Consider the following 20199-nt stretch of genomic DNA (forward strand, 5'->3'; position numbering starts at 1 on the left):
TAAAACACATGCCAATTTCCTTGCTGGATCCAGTCAAGCACCACACTCATCTACTAACCTGCCAGTTGCACTTGCTAAATTAGGCCACCTCCAATAAACTCATTTGCAGCACCCATCAGGGATGAACACCAGTCAGTGGGTCCCATTTTCAGTATGCAAGTGATATACTTCTTGTGCAAGTGGGGGCTCCATTTTTCAGGATCAGAAGCCTGAGAGACCTCTCCGTTTAAGGTAGTGTTTGTTGTCAGCTCCTCTTGTAGCAGAGTTACACAGGAAGCAGCTTTACACCGACCAGACCACTGGCCCTTCTGCCTCATTGGTTGGCAGGCAGCGGCTCTCGCAGGTCTTTCAAGCCGGTTTCTCCAATTTTAGAAAAAATCGTGACACTTTTGAAGGTGATTTGCAGATAGTTCGCATAATGCTATCTAGACCAGCCCCTTTCAAACGCCTAACGGGCGCACTTAGGCAGGAGACACTCCGCTGCCCGTAAAATATGCGGCCGGAGCCACGTGCAGCATCCACAGCGCCTCACTGCAAGGACCGGAGCGCAAGGCGACACAGCGGCGCCCCCGGCTTCGCGATTCCGAAAAGGGCGTGCACCGCGTCAATGGGAATTACGGTATAAGGGGCGTCGGGGGCCACCTCCCATTCATAGAAAGCCGCGTGTGGGCGGGGCAGGAAGTCGGAAGTGACGTTCGGGACGGGGAGGCGCATGCGTGACTCCGCGGAGTGGCGATGGAGCCGGCAGCGCCTAGTTGACCCAGAGCGGAACCCCCTCCAGCCCTCGCCCCGCCTGCCTGCCGGCCTCCTTCCCTGCTCGGCGCCACCAGCGGCATGACCAGCTCGCCGCCCGCCTCGGTGAGCCTCTCCGCCGCTGACTTGACCGGCACTTCGCTCGCTTTGGGGAGGGGAGGAAGATAGGGGCCAAAGGGGCGGGGCTTCCAGGGGCTCAGCCAATGGCGGAGGACGTCGCGATGTGACCTCTGTGCATGGTGGTGACCTCACGCGCGTCCCGGGGGTCTTTAATGAGATGCAAATGAGTTCGGCCCCCGCTGGTGGGCCTGGGGACGGGGGTTGCCTCCGACCATGGCTGCCTCTCTGCTACTCTCCCCCCCCCAACCCGACTTACGTGGGTGGTATCTCTCTTTTTCTACACCTGTGTGTCCCCCAGTGCTACTTTTCTTAGAAAGGGGGAATATAGTTGTTAAATGGTGGTGCTAGTTTGATTTTTATTAAACTCGATTTATATGTGTGTGTGCGCGCGCACACGCACACACAATTTTAGTTACAGATAGGTAGCCGTGTTTCATGTTGGTATCCCGTCCTGTAATCCGCTTTATAGCCACAGAGAAACATTGGGCTGGTGTTTCTCCCAGGGCTATTTTGCCCTTTGCCGGTCAAGGGAGGCAGGTTGCATTTCTAGAATGTGCTCCTGTCAAAGTCAGATGCCTCTTGTTTCTTGCACAACCCTGTGCAACTTGAGCTCTGCCTCTGTGTGGCAAGGCACTCTTGCCTAATCCAAAGGGTGGCTTTGTAGTGCGCACCTCTGCCCTGTTAGGTAGTACACTGTACAGATACCTCCAGGCAGTTTCTACTGGCAGCCAAGGTGAGCCAGAGTGTGGTGGCGGTGAAGAGAAGCGTGGGTTTGCTTCTTTCAGGTGCCCTCTTGCATCCCTCTGCTATAGGGTGCTTCATCAAGCTGTTTTTCTAGTTTTTGCGTGCACACTCACACTTTCACTTACCCTTTCAAAGTGCCGCTGGGGATACATCCCATAGCCTTCCCATGGGGGGACTGTTATATTAGCTTCCACACCTGAGACTTTGCCTGGATTTTGGGCTTTTGGGCCTGAGCCTTTTGGGTGATACTGTATGGTGGACACCTACACAGCTTGCCTGTTTCTGTGTTTTCAGTCTCAGATTCAAACAAATTCTGTGCCCTTGGTCTCTTCTCTCTTCACACGAAGCACCTCTTTCTGTTCCCCTTGGCTGCATAATTGCTCTACAAACACAGAAACTGCTGCTTTCAGCACCCTCATGGTATCTCTTTTTCTTCCCTAAAGCTAAGCGTCTACGGTAGTGCTGATGGCTATGTTTGATGAAGACTGAAGGGAACTGATGATTTGGGGTTGACTTCCAGAAGTCACATATGGGGCTGCAGTACCTTGTGACTACCAATCTCTCCTATGAACGATTGATATCTATTGCCCATTTTCAGCTCTACTGCCCACCTGTGCCCCGTTCCTGCGTTTTGCCCTATTTCCCAGCATCCCATTTCTTGTCTTTATATACTCCTTTCCACGGCCACTACCCTAAGAGCCACATTCTCTTGGGAGATGTCCCAGAAAGTAAATATCAGCCCAGCTTGTGCACTTCCTTGCTGCAGAACAGATAGCCTTGGCCACCATGGGTGGAAGCAAGGAGGTTATCAGGATGATAGCTTCCTGCATTCTGATCCACGGAGATTATAGTTGTTTGCCATGCAGTTTGAGTGTATCTCCCCTTCTGCGCCACCACCCTCCCCCTGCCCTATATTGCAAATACAGCAAGTGGTTGAAATGTCCCTTGTTCACTTGTGCAAATGGCCCCTTTGTCAATGGCTTTGCTCTGGGAGATTGTCTTCTGCTGCCTGTCTTTCCCAGAACAATTTCTTTCTGTGCAAAACCCGGACAGTTCCTCGCAAGCAGCCCCTGCAGCTGCAGTTCCCTCCAGGCTCAGTTCCTTCCTTCTCCCCACCCCCCTTGAACGCCCTTTCCCCTTCTCTGCCTTATCTCTGCTGCCAGGTTGGGGCTAGTTTGCAAGGAGAGACTCCTTTGATTAGACGCTGACAGAGCAAGGCAGCAGGTCTTCCTCTTGCCTCTAGCAAATACATCTTTTTCTTCCTCCTCTTCACTGGGTCCTGGGTTGCAAACCTCTGTTGAGATGGCAAAGGTGGTGTTGCAGGACAGTCAGGTAAGAGGTGTATGTCTCTCCAGGCCTCTTTGCAAGTCTGGGGAAATATTTCCAAATCTTAACAGCCATTTTGACAGAGGACTTCATACTTCTCTCCCTGCCTCTCTTACCCAAACACATGCAAACACAATCTCTCTTTTCAGCTGTGTGTGTTATGACATATTTAGGGATGAAACTTTACCGCGAGAGACAGACCCTACCAAGGAATACTTCTAGATGACTCTGCCCCTTGGGGCCAGTTGTGCTATTGAATAACCTCCGCTTCTTTCAGGTCTTTGACACATGTGTTCTTTGCCCTGAAGCCTGTCAAGGGTTGCTGGGCTAGGGCTGGTCAGGTCAGGCAATAAAAATGGCATTAGTAATAGTTGTTTTTGTGGTTGTGCCAACAATGTTATGGTGCTTTACAGCACAACCAAAGGGAAAGGTGGGTCCCTGCCCATAGAAGTGTAGAATTTTAGATCTGACACAAGGGAGGCAGGTAAAAAGGATGGGTGTCTAATTGCACATTGCTCAGCTATCCTTTAGGGCTGTTCCTCTTAATGTAGCGAACATTGCAGAAGGTGTCTACCCAGGTAAGTTCCAGTGTGGGGCTTCCTGGGATGCCTTCTGTGTCCACTTCCATGGCTCAACTGTACCACCCTGCTTGGCAGCCCCTTTGCGAGGAAAGGCTTGGCTGGTGCAAGCTTCCTCTTGATGTAGGGTTTTGCGGGGAGATTGTGAAAATGCCACCACAATAACCCTCCCTCTTCGGAGTAATTGGAGACATTTCTTCACAGGAGAAGAATGGCTTGAAGAAAGAGACTATCCGCGTGGGAACAAGGAAAAGCCAGGTGAGGTTCTTGTCATTACCATTCTCTTGCTTGCCTGCTGCTTTTCTCTCTCTGCTTTTCCTGGGCCTGCTTCTTGCAAAGCGTTCATACAAACAGGACTGTGCATTGACTGGTGAATGGATTTGCTTTGGGACAACAGGGCATTTTCTGTTCCTTTCCTAGTAACCAGGTTGAAACAGAGGAGGGCAGGGAAAGGCGGCTGGTGCTGAAGAGAGCAAGCCCTAGAACGAAGTGTATTCTTGAAGGCCTGGGTTATAGGGGTGGATAATAGCAATATATAAAAAATGCCTTACGAAAAGGATGAAGAACTACCCTCTATTGTCCCAGAGGACAGGACTAGATCCTAGGGGCTTATGTTCCAGGAGGGAAGAGCTCAGATGAGCATTTGGAGAGACTTCTTAAAGGCGAGAGCAGTTCTGACACTGAAACCATGGTGGGCTCTCTCTTGGGAAGGGACAAAGCTAGTGGTGGAGCACCTGTGGTTCAGTTCCTGGCATTTCCAGGTAGGGCTGTGAAAGAAGACTCCCTGCCTGAAACCCTGGAAGAATGGCTGCTAGCCAGTGCTGACTGTACTGAGCTAGAGGGAGCAATGGTTTGTCCTGGGATAAGGCAGCTTCCTGTATTGTCTCACTGGGGGTCTTTAGGCAGAGGTTGGAGAGTCCTTTCTTAGAGATGCTGCTGGATTTTCTGTATCAAGCAGGGCTTAGACTTAGAGTCCCCCCACTGCTGCCGCAGCTCTTAATGGCTGCTGTGCAGGAACTCACATATTCTGGGAACTATCCTTGCCCTCTCCTTCAATAACAGCAAATTCCAAATTCATATTGGGCTAAGTATCACAGGAGTTGTATTCCCAAATGTGCCTATTTCTGAATTATATTTCACTCAGTGCTGCTCCTCAAGACTTTGTCCCTTTGCTACTATTGCTGTAATTTGCTAGCAGCCACAGGGTTTCATTTGTAATGTATTAAGTGTTTGTCAGCTGTGCTACTCCGCTGATGCTCATTGATGAACAATCTTAAAAGTTCTCATTTTTATCCGCCTGGCAATTAATCCGTACTTCTCCACTCCAGCTGAATTGCTTTGGTGGTGTTGAGCAACCATCAATTCCCCTGACCTTTATTTGCCAGGAGGATTCAAAGATTTCCCCATGTGCCGCCCCAGCAGGAGCAAAGAAATACGCCCAAGAGCCAAGACTGGGAGGGGCAGACTTGTAAAGAAAGATAATGCTCCACCCTTGCAGTGGAGAGCTAATCTCCCATCTGCCTCCTGTTGTTGAGGCTGGTGGCAGCTCAGGAATAAACCCCCAGAAAGCCTGTTCAGAACAGGGGCCTAGGATGGGGCGGCACCTTGGGGTGTGAAAGATCTCCTTTTCCCTAGGAGCCCTGTCCTGGGGGCCAGAAGTGGGTCTCCACTCCTTCTCTCAGAACATAAGAATTGCGCTGCAGCCGGGTCACATCCAAGACCTGTCTAGTCCAGCATCCGGTTCTCACAATGGCCAACCACATGCCTTTGGGAAGCCCACAAGAAGGACCTGAGTCAAGCAGCAATATTTTCACTATTGCAATTCTCAGCAACTGATACTCAAAGGCACACAACCTCCAACGCTGGACGCAGAACACAGCCATTGTTGTTGTAGTAGTAGAACTGTTGGGGGGGGGGGATAAAACGTCAAAACTTCACCAAGGCCAACTATCCAGACTGGTCCTACGTGGGCCAGAAAAAAGCCAGGGAAGTCCCCAAATAGGGGTTCCATCACAGAAGGAAAAGGAAAGGGAGGGATCAGGCTGATTCCAAGCCAAAGGCCAGAAAGAAATCAGATGCCGCAGGGCCCTAGTCTCATGAGACAGAGCTTTCCACCAGACCGGAGCCAGTGATGAAAAGGCCCTGGGCCCTGGTTGAGGCTAATCTGACTTCCTTAGGGCTGGGACCTCTAGAGCAGTGTTTCCCAACCTTGTGCCTCCATATGTTTTTGGACTACAACTCCCATCATCCCTAGCTAGCAAGACCAGTGGTCAGGAATGATGGGAATTGTAGTCCGAAAACAGCTGGAGGCACAAGGTTGGGAAACACTGCTCTAGAGTGTTGCTATTTATGGACCTTAAGGTCCTCTGCAGGGCATACCAGGAGAGGTGGTCTTGTAGGTATGAGGGTCCTATTTTAGGTAATATTCCATTGATAGCCTTGTCATCCACGAATTTGTCTAGCCCTTTTATAGCCCCTGAAATTCAGGACCATCTCTATGTCTTGTAAGAGCAAACCCTGCAATTTAATTATGCTCTGTGTGAAGAAGCCCTTCCCTTTGCCTGTCCGGAATCCTGCACCACTAGGCTTCAATGAATGGTATTTCTACAGAGCTTCGTTCTGGGAGGTTTGCTGAGCACACATCAGCTGCGCTGCTGCCTCTGCTTCCTTTGTGGGCTCTGAAGTGCCTTTTCATTCTCTGACTGGCTCAGGGCAGGTTGGGTCTCTTCATGCCCAGCTTTTTTTCTGTGGCTCCCAAAGCCGGGGGGGAACGGGCAGGAGCGGATCACAGACATGAACCAGATCCAAAACCAATGAGCATGAAGTGCATAGGAAGTGGGAATGGAAGTCTCTCACCTTCTGGGCTCTTGTGGGAGCAGGATATCGGAGCAGGATTCTGTGCACATGTCTTCCTCTGACAGCAGGTGTGTTGGGGACACTTGCCGTCTGCACCTCTTGGGTCATAGGTAGGGCACACTGATTTGACTTTGCCCTCCTCCTCTCTCAAATTGCAGCTCGCCCGGATCCAGACGGACAGCGTGGTTCAGATGCTGCAGGAGCGCCACCCTCACCTCTGCTTTGAGATTGGTGAGTGTGTGAGGCAGGAAGCCTGGAATGGGCCACAGTAGTGGATGGGGAGAAAACAAGCCAGCCCAGAAGTTCCATCCAGGTGCTGGGTGACAGCAGCCTCACGTGGGCTAAAGAATTGCACAGACAGAGTGCCGGGCTTTTCTGACCTGGTGCATGGAGAAGATGGGCTTGTTTGGCACCTAGCTTTGTATTATTATTATTATTAAACACCATCATTATTATTATCATCATCATTATTAATTTCTATACGACCATTCCTTCAAGACTCACAGGGTGGCTTGCCATATAAAACCCCAAAATACATAACATTTGTTTATTTATTTAATACATTTATATGCATTTCCCCTCTTCCGATGAGCTCAAGGTGGTGTACATGGTTCTCCTCCCCATTTCATCCTCTCAACAACCCTGTGAGGTAGATTAGGCTAAGAGATGGTGTCAGGCCCAAAGTCACCCAGTGAGCTTCATGGCTGAGTGGGGATTTGAACCCTGGTCTCCCAGGGCCTACTCCCAACACATGATCAGTTATGCCACATGTTACATAGTAGCAAACAAAAACAATATCCCCCGCCCACACAGTTTAAAAGGCCATAGATTATTTAAGTAGCCAAAGGCCTGGGATAAGAGGGGTGTTTTTGCCTGGCGCCAGTTTGTGTCCTACCCTACTAAAGCAGTGGGCAGCTAGGAAGTCCACACATTGCTCCCCCTTGTTGTGTCTCATGCCCTATTGGTGCTTGTCATCCTTCCTGATCTTCCCTCTTCCTTCCCCCCCCCTCTCTCTCTCTAGTTGCCATGTCAACCACAGGTGACAAGATCCTGGACACAGCTCTGTCCAAGGTAAGCAGCCGTATGCTCCCTGGGCTCATGACGCAACCAGCAGTGGATAGAAAAAGCAGCCCAGGTTGTAACATGCTCTTTTCCCATTTAGATTGGCGAGAAAAGCCTATTTACGAAGGAACTGGAAAATGCACTGGAAAGAAATGAGTAAGTTCTGTTTGGCTGGGAGGTGCAGGAGAAAGCTCTCCTTGGTAGGCAATACCTGGTGGTGCCCTTGGCGCTGGTGCTTTTGCTCTGAGCAGGTGTCCACGTCTTGGTAGGCAATGGATTCTTCCAGAGCCAGGAAGTCTTCTCTTGAGCAAAAGCATTTCCTCTAACCCAGCGTTGCAGGTTGGGAGTCCAGCAATTGTGGGAAAGGGGAGCCCAGTCATGACACATAACTGGAGAGAGAGTGCTCTGATCCCTCCTGTAAAATAATGGGTGTTTTTCCTGCTCTTTCCTGAAACATCAGGGCCTGGTGTTTAAAACTGTGTCACAGCAATCCTGAGCAGTAGGCCACATGCCCAGGCCCACCCAGCGAAGCTTCATAGCCAAGCAGGGATCTGCTCTGAGGTCTTATGCTTCATAATTGCTCTCTCTGCCCATCCTGGGCCCATACGTTTGGCACACCCATGGCCAGCTCATTTCTTCCTTTCCAGGGTTGACTTGGTGGTTCACTCCCTGAAGGACCTGCCCACATCCCTCCCACCCGGCTTCACCATCGGTGCCATTTGCAAGTGAGTTTGGGCCCCTCTGCTTCTTTCTGCCTGACTGGTGCTCAGCGCTCCGGCTCTTGGTCCATCAAAGTTTGCCCTGGCCAGGCATCCGCCTTCCCTTTTCCATGTCAGCTGTTGGTCCCTGCGGAAGTGGGCGTGCCCACCAAACCACCTACTTCCAGAGCATCAGATGGGTAACAACTTCTTTAACCCATCTAAACTGGCCACTGCCTTAGGCCAAGTGGTAGCCTTTGCTGTGAACAGACAAAAGTCCAACTCATGGAGCCTCTAGCTGTCTCTTTGCAAGAAACTTGGAGGCAGCTGCTGCTGCTGCTGCTGCTACAACCCAGTTGACCTGCTCCCTAAAAGGCAACCCCGTCTGTCCCTTGCAGGAGAGAGAGTCCGTATGATGCGGTCGTCTTCCACCCTAAGCATGCAGGCAAGAGCCTCCACAACCTCCCTGAGAAGAGGTGAGTTTCACTTCTTCCTTCCTTGGGTTCCATCTGGTTTGCAGGAAGGGCTGAAGTTAGCATTTTGCCCCAGCTTCAACCCCTCTTGGGTAGCAGTGCTGAGAGAGGTCCCTGCCTGCCTGAGGTCTTGGCCAGCCGCTCTTGCCCAGAGTTGACACTTTGCTGCCAGGAAGTCACAGCACATGGTCCCGTGCAGAGGTTTCCAGGGGACTGTTCCTAACTCTGCTCAGATGGGTGAGGCTGACCAGTCCAGACACTTCTTTGACGCCGTTTTCCTTTTGGCTCTCTGGCAGCGTCATCGGGACCAGCTCACTTCGCCGGGCAGCTCAGCTGAAGAGAAAGTTCCCTCACCTGGAATTCAGAGATATTGTATCCTTTGAAAATGACCCCTTGACTTAAGACTGGCCCTTGAAAAACCAAACATCAATGCCCCCTCTCCGTAACCCCCCCCCACCTCGCCATGCTTGACCTCTGCACTCAAATCAGCTTCTCTTGCCATGATGTGTAAAAATGACACCTTGGGGGGTGGGGGGTGAATTTCCTAGTGGGGAATGTGGCCATTCTTTTGAATATGCGGCTTCTGTTATATTCAAGCAGGTCTCAATCCTTTGTTGGCCAGGTGGGAAAAAATGGTCTGCAATATGAGAACTTTTTCAAGGCCACACATCCTTGGCTTGGCTTTGAATCCAGGGCCTAGCCAGCCATTGTGCTGAGATGCAGCCCGGAGGCCTGGCAGAGGAGCTAAGGTCTTGAGCAAGGGTCAGCAACCTTTTCCAGCCATGGGCCACCGTCCCTCAGACCATGTGGTGGGCCGGACTGTATTTTGAAAAAAAGTAAATGAACGAATTCCTATGCCCCACAAATAACCCAGAGATGCATTTTAAGTAAAAGCACACATTGTACTCATGTAAAAACACCAGGCAGGCCCCACAAATGACCCAGAGATGCATTTTAAATAAAAGCACACATTGTACTCATGTAAAAACACCAGGCAGGCCCCACAAATGACCCAGATATGCATTTTAAATAAAAGCACACATTCTACTCATGTAAAAAACACACTGATTCCCGGACTATCCGCGGGCTGGATTGAGAAGGCAATTGGGCCGCATCCGGCCCCCGGGTCTTACCGTGTTTCTCCTAAAATAAGACGGTCCTCAAAAATAAGCCATGTCAGGCTTTTAATTAGTAGAATAAATATAAGACATCCCCCGAAAATAAGCCGGGGGTGGGAGCCGCTTCGGGGAGTGCAGCGCAGCGGGAAGAGCCTGGTGAGAGGCAGCTGCGGCTGCAGGTGAAGCCCGGGATCTGCGTGGGCGACTGTGGGCGAACGCCCTGAGCGCTGCGGTGGTGGTGAAGAGGCGCCCGATCAGCCCGCTTCTCAGCTGATCGGGCGCCTCTTCGCTACCGCCGCAGCGCTCAGGGTGCTTGTCCCCAGTCGCCCACGCAGATCCCGGGCTTCACCTGCAGCCGCAGCTGCCTCTCACCAGGCTCTTCGCGCTGCCGCTTGGGGAGCACAGTGCAGCGCGAAGAGCCTGGTGAGAGGCAGCTGCGGCTGCAGGTGAAGCCCGGGATCTGCGTGGGCGACTGGGGGCGAACGCACTGAGCGCTGCGGCGGTGGTGAAGAGGCGCCCGATCAGCCCGCTTCTCAGCTGATCGGGCGCCTCTTCGCTACCGCCGCAGCGCTCAGTGCCTTCGCCCACAGTTGCCCACGCAGATCCCGGGCTTCACCTGCAGCCGCAGCTGCCTCTCACCAGGCTTTTCGCGCTGCCGCTTGGGGAGCACAGTGCAGCCCGAAGAGCACTCTTCTGGTGCTCTTGTGTGTGCGCGCGCGCGCGAGGGAGAAGTCCCCTTTTCCTTACCCAGGTGCAGCAGCAGGAGGTTACCCCCGCGAGGTGGGCAGTCTGTGCTCTGCACACACACACACACCGTTTTGCCTCGCTCCGTCTCTCCCCCCTCCGCAAAGACACCAAAAAAAAAAAGGACATCCCCTGAAAATAAGCCGTGGTGTGTTTTTTGGGAGGAAAAATAAATATAAGACGTGTCTTATTTTAGGAGAAACACGGTAGGTTGCCTACCCCTGGTCTTAAGCCCTCTCCCTTCCCTTCAGAGAGGGACTGTGGTGTTAGAACACCCTCCCTGGTGGCCAGCTCTGGAAGTGCAGGCCATGGGCCATCCAACCAGGGAGCTCTGTGGTTTTCCCTTAATCCTTCTTGTAGAGGGGAAATTTGAACACTCGCTTGAAGAAGCTGGATGAGAAGGAGGATTTCAGCGCCATCGTCCTGGCAGCGGCTGGCCTCAGGCGGATGGGCTGGGACAGCCGCATTGGTCAAGTAAGTGGGGCAGAAGAGATTGGGATGAAGGTTGTTTCCCCCCCCCTTGCCCCTCTGTGCCCAGGGAGCTTCTCCTCCTTGTGTCCTCAGTTCTTAAGATGCTCACTGATGTCTGCATTCCTTCGGAATACATAAACTGAATGAATTTGTGAAACGCCCTGAGATGTATAGGGCTGTATTCAAATTCAAAATAAATAAAATATTTCGCTCTACTTTTGTTCTGAGCATCACCAACCCTCGTTCTGCTTCCCTCCAGGTCCTGAGCCCCGCAGACTGCTTATACGCAGTTGGGCAGGTATGTGATGTGCTCTCCATTCTGGTCCTCCTGTGTGTGCGAATAGCTGAGCCTCTCCAACACTGCTTCTTGAGGGTGCCTTTCGCTCATTCTCCTGCTCCTCGCCCTCAAATGAGCATCCCAAAGTCAGGCTATGCACACCTTCCAATGAATTCTCTCTAGAGAGCAAACTCTCAACTGGTGTGAATCCCAGAGCTGGAAGGTTAAATTGCCTTGGTGCTCCGAGGCTGCGCCCCTTGCCCTGGGGGGGGGGGAACCCATTTGTGCAAGGATGGCTAACCTGTAGCCCTCTAGAGTTTCTTGGCCTACATCTCCCATTAATCCTGTCCATGAACTGTAAAGTACACAAACTGTAAACTGTAAAAGTGGGTGTCCCCCGAACTGTTTTCTCAAATTTAAAAATCACTCAAAATGCCACTAAGCTCTCTTTCATTGCACGCCTTGCTTGCCCCTTGTCCAAACATGGGTGAAATGTATACATCGTGGCAATCCTTGAAGACATGTTCTTTTGTCTCTCGGAAATTCCAACAACAAAAATGCCAAAACCCATTGCAGGGCAATTCCTTTCTAAGGCCAACCAGAATGTCAGAAAATATCGTGCCAGCTTTTGAGTCCCCCAGAACTATTCATTGGGCTGGATTAGAGGTTTTCAACCTTTTTGAGTCCATGGCTCCCTTATCCAAGTACATTCTTTTTGCAGCTCCTGTGGCGCTCAGGAGCCCAGCTATGTCACCCCTTGCCTGCAGAGCTGGCAGCCTCTCAACTTTATTCAAACACCCTCCCTTGTGGAGTGTTCTCTCAGTCTCCTCTCATCTCCCCTCCTCTTGGGAGTCCTCTGGGCAGAAGCTGCTGCTGTCCCTGGTTTCTGAGCTGCCCCCCCCCACTAAGAGAGGTGCCTCCCAGAGGCAACATTCACTGGAGAGCTTATAGCCAGGGCTGCTGCAATAAGCAGTTGTGCAAACCTTTGGGAGGCAGAGCCACAAGAGGGCATCAGAGGAGGAAGGGAAAGAAAGGACAGAGTAATTATGTTGCCTGCGGCACCCCTGGCCATCATTCAAGGTACCCCAGGGTGCCACGGCACACTGGTTGAAAACCACTGGTAAAAAAAACCCAGACACTTAAAAGCTTGCACCATATTGTGACATTTTGGTTGAGCTAATAAAGGCATTGGCATAATATGGATTTAGTAATTTTTCTTATGGGTCGGTATGGCTCGCTTTCTTTTTTTGTCCAAAGCAGTTTTTAGCAGGGGCTTGTGGGGGGAGGGATATTGGATGCTTTGGTGGTCGTATGTCTCCATCTCAAGTTCATGGCTGCTTTAGAGTAGAGAGACTCTGCTCCTGTTGTTCTCTGACTGCTGACCCTGGTCATTGCAAAGCAGGGGCTTTGAACGCTGTGGGAGCTGTGTAGTCACTAGGCTGTTCTAGAAGCTGAGAAGGGCCTCTTTCCCTGTTCCTCTTCCTTTCTCCAGGGAGCCTTAGCAGTGGAGGTGAGAGCCAGAGACCAGGAGATCCTCGATATGGTGTCCGTCCTGCATGACAGTGAGACGGTGCTGCGCTGCATTGCAGAGAGGGCCTTCATGAAGCACTTGGTAGGTTTCAGGAAGTGCTTGATCGGAGGCTACAGCAGCCACCTGCTTATGTGGGGCTCAGGGCAGTGGGGTGCTTCCTTCCCAGGGAGGAGTTCAGGGATTTTTTAATTAAAAAAATAGTTCTACGAGTTGTGTTTGTCTCTCAGTTTGATCCTTTCCCGTGGGGAAAAAAGTGAGGGGGGGGAGTATTTGATCCCCTGCTAAACTTGCCCGTTTGCCCTTTGACAAAGAAATGACCAGTCCATAATTTTAATGGTAGGTTTATTGTAGCTGTGAGACAGCATAACAACAGGAAAAACCCCAGAAATCTGTGGAGGAAGCTGAAGGTTCGAATAGCTACCGTGTTTCTCCAAAAATAAGACACCGTCTTATATTTATTTCTCCTCAAAAAACACACACTGTGGCTTATTTTCAGGGGATGTATTACTTTTTCCCTCCTCCTCCTCCTGCCGCGGCCGGCATTGCTGCTTTGCCTATCAATGTCTTATTTTCGGGGTATGGCTTATATTCTTTGAATGCTTAAAAATCCTGCTACGGCTTATTTTATGGCTACGTCTTATTTTTGGAGAAACAGGGTACACATCAGCCTCGAAATCTTACTGACTTGGAGAGGATCTGCAAAGAGGAGTGGGACAAAATACCTCCGGAGATGTGTGCAAACCTAGTGGCCACTTACAAGAAACATCTGACCTCTGTAATTGCCGACAAGGGTTTTTGCCACCAAGTATAAGTCATCTTTTGCAAAGGGATCAAATACTTATTTCACTCATTACAATGCACATCAATCTCACTGACTTTTGTTCTGGGGTTTTCCCTGTCATTCTGTCTCTCACAGCTACAATAAACCTACCATTAAAATTATGGACTGGTCGGGCAAATTTAGCAGGGGATCAAATACTTTCCCCCTTCACTGTATGCATTGTGACTTGCAGTTATTATTGATAGTAGTTTAGTAATTATTTATTGCCATCGTTAAGAGTGAATTTGTTTAGTCATTATTGATGTTTTATTTTATTGTGTAACATTGTAGTCAAATAGATTATTACTTTATTTGATATGTTGTTCATTTTAAAGTTATGCTGTGTTACGGCTTTTTTAATTGGATCAGGTTAATATAAGGTGTGTTCTTTGCTGTGTATTTTGTTGCTGTGAACCACCTAGTTTAGTAATATAGAAAAGTGGTATGCAAATTAAAAGTGAAATGAAGAGGGAGGCTTGGCAGCAGCAACAACAGCTGTGTCATTCACCTCCCCGACATTTTCCATTCCAGGAAGGCGGCTGCAGTGTCCCTGTGGCTGTGAACACTGTGCTGAAGGACTTCCAGGTAAGACAATTCAGAATACCGTAGGCCTCGTTTTTCCCCAGCCAGCAGCCAGGGTGGGTCTCTCTTAGCAATGATTTGTGGGCCGCCGCTCCCAGCATTGAAAGCAGTTGGTGGAGGGAGAGACCTGTGCTGGATGCAACAGCCCTGCTTGGTATGAAGGGAGGTGTTCCCTGACTGAGATGGAGCAAAGAACCCTCGAACCAGCTAACTCACATTCTTGGCCTTCCACCTGCAATACAAGGATAACAACACCAACCCACTCTATAGGGTTGTTGTAAGGGTCACCAGAAGATAATGTATGTAAATTACTTGGAAGATTGGGTCCAAATGGTTATCAACAGACTAGGTGTTTGCTGACCAGGGGTGCGGAATCTGTGGTTCTCCAGATGTTTGATTCCAATCCCCATTGGCTGTGGCTGAGTGTTATAATTTAAAAGCATTTATAAACCACTTTAAAAATGCTGAGTTGGGAGTCCAGCAACATTAGGAGGGTCACAGATGTTCTCTCCTCCACTTCAGACATTGATTTTCCCTCTTTGGTAGTTCCCATAAAAGTTCAAGTTGCTGCTTCCAGCCTGATAATTCCTTCCTGTCCTTCTGGGACCCTTCCTTTTTTAAAAGGTGACTTAATGCAGAATCCCAGACTCATGTAGAAGACATGTCACATATTGCCTGTGTCATCCCTTGGCTTTCCTGCACCTTCTCCAAGGAGAGAGCTGTGTGCGGTGGCTGTTGACATTTTCTCTTTATTTTCCCTAGTTGTATTTGACTGGAGCGGTCTACAGCCTTGATGGATCTGAGAGCCTACGTGAGACCATGCAAGCAAGCATGAATTATTTTCCACACGAGGTACCCATTCCTGTACAGTATTTCAAAACAGCACATTTTCTAGGCTTCCACATAGGGGAAAACCAGGCCCTTACTGTTCTTTTGACTTGGCTCCTCCTGTGACATGAGATAGAAAAACCAATAAAACTACATCTAAGCAAAGTGTGGGGAGCTTTTGGCTGTTGCTGAATTAGTTCCCTTCATTCCTGGCAATGGGTCCTGCTTGTTTGGACTAATGGAAATTGCAGCTGAGTAACATCTGGAGGGCCAAAGGTTCCCCACGCCTGATCTAAGCTCTGCTTCATATTACAGTATATTCAAAGCAGAGACTGTGGGCTGTTGCTCCCAAACAAACCACTGTATGTAAGGCAGCAACAGACCCTAATCCTGGGTTTCAGCTTAAGTGCAACTTCCTGGTTTGCTTCACAGGAGTAAAGCAGGAACTATTGCAAAGTATGCAGTAGCATGCTGCTCATTCACAATAAACTGTGGCTTATTGCAATGTGCTAACAAGCTCATAGCTGTTTTGGCCAATAGTGGAGTCGCACTTGTTCAGCCTCCTCCATTAAAAGACCAGCTGTACAATCCTAGCATCTTGTTCATATGGGTTGTTCCCCCCCCCCTTCTAATTTTACTGCAGGAAACAAAATCAATGTTACAATTTTAAGGAGGCTCACTCTCCTTCAATAAATGTGAATCTTGAATCACTGCCTCTAACCCTAAAACGTCCTATTGCTGGCTAAGGGATTTTGCACCTTTCTTTTGCTTTTCAGAACGAAGATGGCCCCAACGATGACATCCAGCACGTTGGCATCACTGCAAAGAATTTCCCTCAGTCTGCTCAAGTGGCTGCAGAGAAGTTAGGCATTCAGGTGGCTGAGCTCCTCCTGAGCAGAGGGGCAAAGCACATCCTCAACGTGGCCCGACAGCTCAACGATGCCTGATGGTGGCCTGCCTTGGATGTCAAGCTGCTCTTGCCTTTGTCCTTCATGGAAGCAATGAAGTCTCTTGCAAATCAACCACTGCCCTCTCGGTGAAGGGAATCTTAATTTATTATGGTAGCTACGCCACAGTTCGCCTGTGCTACTAAGGACTGGCTCATGCTGTAGTCTCCAATGGAAGGTTCATGCTGGCCGGGATCACTCCCTTTAACACACAGCTTGAATTTTGAGAAAGAGAACCATTTAAAAGAAGTTGGTGCCTTCATTGATTGCTGTCAGGAGTAATGTAACATGGTACAGTTGCATAGAATGAAGTGTATATTTTTTTTAATTATTGCCAAATGGATTAAAGAAGTTTAAACTGAAAGCAGTGGAATTCTTATTTGTTTAGCTATAGCTGAATCTACTGCCGCTTATTTGTGTATGCATACCAGCTCCTTTAAAGAGTAAGAGCTGTTCGGCAGTGGAATTTGCTACCAAGGAGTGTGGTGGAGTCTCCTCCTTTGGAGGTCTTTGAGCAGAGGCTTGACAGCCATCTGTCAGAATGCTTTGATCGTGTTTCCTGCTTGGCAGGGGGTTGGACTGGATGGCCCTTGTGGTCTCTTCGAACTCTATGATTGCACATGGCTTTCCCTCAAAGAACCCTGGGAGCTGCAATACCAGCACTCTTAACCATAATTTCCAGAATTCTTTAGTTTGTAAAACAGACCTGTTTTCACATAAATATTGCAAAATAATCACCAAAGGGCTTTAGCAGGAAGGAGCAAACTTTGTAAATCTCATAAGATCTTCAGAACTCAATCCTCTTTCCAACAGTGGCTAACTAGCTGCTTCCAGGCACCCATACAATAAGCAGGACATGAAAGCAACAGCCCTGAAGCAAGATGCAGGAAGCTATAAGCTATAAGTCACCTCCATTAATCTAATACCCTTTTGCCCAATGGCAGAAAAGTTCATTAACTTAGGAAGGAACCCTTTGGCTGTTTTCACCAAACAAATGTCAGCCCCCGTCAGCATGGTCTAATTGGTGGGTGGGGGCAGGAGGGGGGGGGGAAACCCACCTGTTTTTTATGCCTAGCCAACAATGACCTTTCTCTTGTCTGTTAGCCATGCTGCTTTGGGCTACCATGAATCAATCCACATCAGTGGATACTCCTCTCTATGCTTTTTCTATGAACCATGTCTCTGCCACACCCTCAGCTTTTTGGTAACAACCAAGAGGACACAGGAAGCTCCTTACACTCAGCCAGGCCACTGTTCCTGCAGCTCAGTACAGTACTGTTTACAATGACGGGCAAAGGCCCTGCAGATGGCTTCAGGCAAGGGGCAATCCCAGCCTTCCCCAGAGTTTGAACCTGGGCCCCCAGACAAAGTGCAAGAATGTAAAACTTCATGATAAAGAGTTATCATACATCCTACTGAGACTGGTGCACTGAAGGTAGCTCTTGATCTCATTTCCAGTGCAAGTGCGAAACCTTGCAGCGCTCACCTTCCGCTTATTTTCTAACCAGCTTGCCCCCCCCCAATATAAACTTAAGAAACCCCAGTTTAAACTGCACAAATTTCTTTAATAGAACAAAAGTCAATACCGAGATCCCTGCAACGTAATTTCAACGGGATCTCCACCCAGTTCAGCAATCCGTTTGTGGGCCAGGCAACCAATGCGCTCAGTCCCGGCGCCTGACCCTTGTCCCAAACCAAACCCCAAGGAAAACAGGGGTTGCGTGACCCGTCCTCGTGTCCATCCCTCGCCGGCTGCTACCGGAGTCCCGTCCAGAGGCTGCTGCTGCTCGCTCGCCTAGTATTCTTGGGAGGCCTGGGTGGCCTTCTTCCTCGGCGCCGCTCCGCTCGCCGCTCCTCCAGTGCCGGCCTTGCGGGGCAGAAGGGCGGCGGGGATGTTGGGCAGGACACCGCCCTGCGCGATGGTGACGCGGCCCAGGAGGCGGCTGAGCTCCTCGTCGTTGCGCACGGCCAGCTGCACGTGGCGAGGCACGATGCGCGTCTTGCGGTTGTCCCGCGCCGCGTTGCCCGCCAGCTCCAGGATCTCGGCAGTCAGGTACTCCAGCACCGCGGCGAGGTAGACGGGCGCCCCAGCCCCGACCCGCTCCGCGTAGTGGCCGCGCCGCAGCAACCGATGCACGCGCCCCACCGGGAATTGCAACCCGGCCCGCGACGAGCGCGACTTCGCCTTGGCCCGAACCTTGCCGCCTCCGGTTTTCCCGCGGCCCGACATGCTTCTCTGCTAGATCTGGCGCCAAATGTGAATGGCCCACGGAAGGATGAATGAGGAAGGAAAGCCCGCGCTTTCCTACCCATTTATAGCCTCCGCTCTTTCTTCGCATTGGACGCAGCCTTTTAGCATTCCCATTGGCCCTCGGCTGCGTCAGACGAACGCACGGGTCGTAATCTGATCGCCCATTGGTTGGTTTGCGGAGCCACTAGGAAAGACGCGCGCCAAATTTAAATGTGTGGGGGCAGGTATTCGGCGTTCGATTTTAGCGCCACCTTAAACAGGAAAGGCAGCATGAGCAGAGTCAGGATTTATTTTAGGGGTGGCAGGCTTTATGTTGGGGAGCGAGGGGAAGAACCAAATTATCTGGTCAGTTAGTTCAGTACAGTATTTAGATTTATTTGCTTGATTTGGGCGGGGGCAGCTGTCTCTGCACCTCCCTGGCTATGCTCATGAAAGGTACCTAGCCGCTGCCACCCCTCCTTTACTGCTGCTTCCTATGTCTGCAGCAGGTAGAAAATCAGGGTCTACCAACACACATCATGTACATATTAATGTGCATTTGTGTCATCTACCACTTTTCTAAAATGTTAACCCCCAAAGTAAATGCTATTTTTAAAAGCAATCACCCATAGTTGTAGGAACAAGAACAAGTAGATAATCAGCCCAAAACCTGGTAGAAAAAGTGCATCTCACTCTCCATGTGAAGAGCTATCAGAGAAAGATATAACTCTCTAGCTCTAGCAAGATCTCACATTTGTGGGGCAACAGTATCAAGTTTCAAACTTCATCTCAAAAACAGTGGGAAGTACTGTATGGCAGTATGACTTGCGATCCTCCCTCACCATTGGCCATGGGCATAGCCAAGGGGGGACAGTTGCCCCCTCCAGATCAAGTAAAATAATAGAAATACTTAACTAAATGACCAATCATGTGAGTTCCCCCCCCCCCACAAAAATCCTTCCTACGCCCATGCCATTGGCCCTGCTGCTGCAAATGGATATTGGAGAATTGTTGTTGTTGTTTAGTCGTGTCCGACTCTTCGTGACCCCATGGACCATAGCACGCCAGGCACTCCTGTCTTCCACTGCCTCCCGCAGTTTGGTCAAACTCATGTTCGTAGCTTCGAGAACACTGTCCAACCATCTCATCCTCTGTCGTCCCCTTCTCCTAGTGCCCTCAATCTTTCCCAACATCAGGGTCTTTTCCAGGGAGTCTTCTCTTCTCATGAGGTGGCCAAAGTATTGGAGAATAGTGTGGATTAAAAGAAAGCAATGGAAGGGTAGGGGGAGTAACAGAGGCCCCGGCAGCTTGTAGAAGGGGGTTGCCCTGGCTCTGCTAGAAGGGGAAGTAGCCAGGGTGCACTTCATGGTAGATGTTCTAGAGCAGGGATGTCTAACCCTGGTCGCTCGCGGGATCTGTTTTGATCGGCGGTAGTGATTAGCAATGGAGTGGAAGTCCCCGCCGCTGCTCTTTTCCTCCATTGTGTGAAATAGATATTATGTCGATGAGTTAGAAAGCGAAAGTACTTGTCACAGCTGCATTGTTGTTGTAGGTGAGCTCTACATGCTTTGCTATTTCTTTAAAAAGTGGTATCTGAAGAAGTGTGCATGCACACGAAAGCTTATACCCAGAACATACTTAGTTGGTCTCTAAGATGCTACTGGACAATTTATTTCGACTGTGTCAGACCAACATGGCTACCTACCTGAAATTTTAAAAGCTTATCAACTTTAGCCCCCCCCCAAAGGTCAACAACTTTGACTTTGCCCCCCCCAAAGGTCAAAAACCTTTGCTCCCCCCATGGGTAGATCACTTCCAGAATGTTTATACTGGGAGCAGATCACAGTCTCTTGGGAGTTGGACGTGCCTGTTCTAGAGGGATAGTTGGCTAAGAAAGCTTGAAAACTTCGTTGTGCGCCTCTTCCTTCAGTCGTTTGTCCTTCCCTCATGACTAAAAGGTAGGATGTCACTTTGGTGATGTATTATTTTTCATTCCCTCCTCCCTCTTTCCTCCATCCACAAGATGTCACTTCCAGCTAAT

General features: G+C 49.9%; 2 protein-coding genes across 3 annotated transcripts; one reads left to right on the forward strand and one right to left on the reverse strand.

Moving 5' to 3' along the window:
• Positions 1 to 718: 718 nt before the first annotated feature.
• HMBS (hydroxymethylbilane synthase) lies at positions 719 to 16292 on the forward strand. 2 transcript variants are annotated; one of them, XM_035138927.3, is made up of 14 exons: positions 719 to 858; positions 3726 to 3779; positions 6536 to 6608; positions 7399 to 7448; positions 7540 to 7595; positions 8087 to 8164; positions 8536 to 8613; positions 8907 to 8982; positions 10833 to 10946; positions 11203 to 11241; positions 12713 to 12832; positions 14103 to 14156; positions 14916 to 15005; positions 15758 to 16292. In XM_035138927.3, the coding sequence occupies exons 1-14, from the start codon at positions 835 to 837 to the stop codon at positions 15926 to 15928; spliced, it is 1077 nt and encodes a 358-aa protein (XP_034994818.1). In that variant the 5' UTR covers positions 719 to 834; the 3' UTR covers positions 15929 to 16292. The 2 variants fall into 2 exon arrangements, with proteins under 2 accessions (XP_034994818.1, XP_034994817.1); XM_035138926.3 differs by lacking the exon at positions 719 to 858 and adding an exon at positions 2374 to 2949.
• A 1180-nt stretch (positions 16293 to 17472) lies between these two features.
• Positions 17473 to 20126, reverse strand: H2AX (H2A.X variant histone). The gene has a single exon (XM_035138928.3). The coding sequence runs from the start codon at positions 18156 to 18158 to the stop codon at positions 17724 to 17726; it is 435 nt and encodes a 144-aa protein (XP_034994819.1). The 5' UTR covers positions 18159 to 20126; the 3' UTR covers positions 17473 to 17723.
• Between the last annotated feature and the right edge of the window lie 73 nt (positions 20127 to 20199).

Source organism: Zootoca vivipara, chromosome 14, assembly GCF_965207765.1.
Source record: "Zootoca vivipara chromosome 14, rZooViv2.hap1.1, whole genome shotgun sequence".
Lineage (NCBI taxonomy): Eukaryota > Metazoa > Chordata > Lepidosauria > Squamata > Lacertidae > Zootoca > Zootoca vivipara.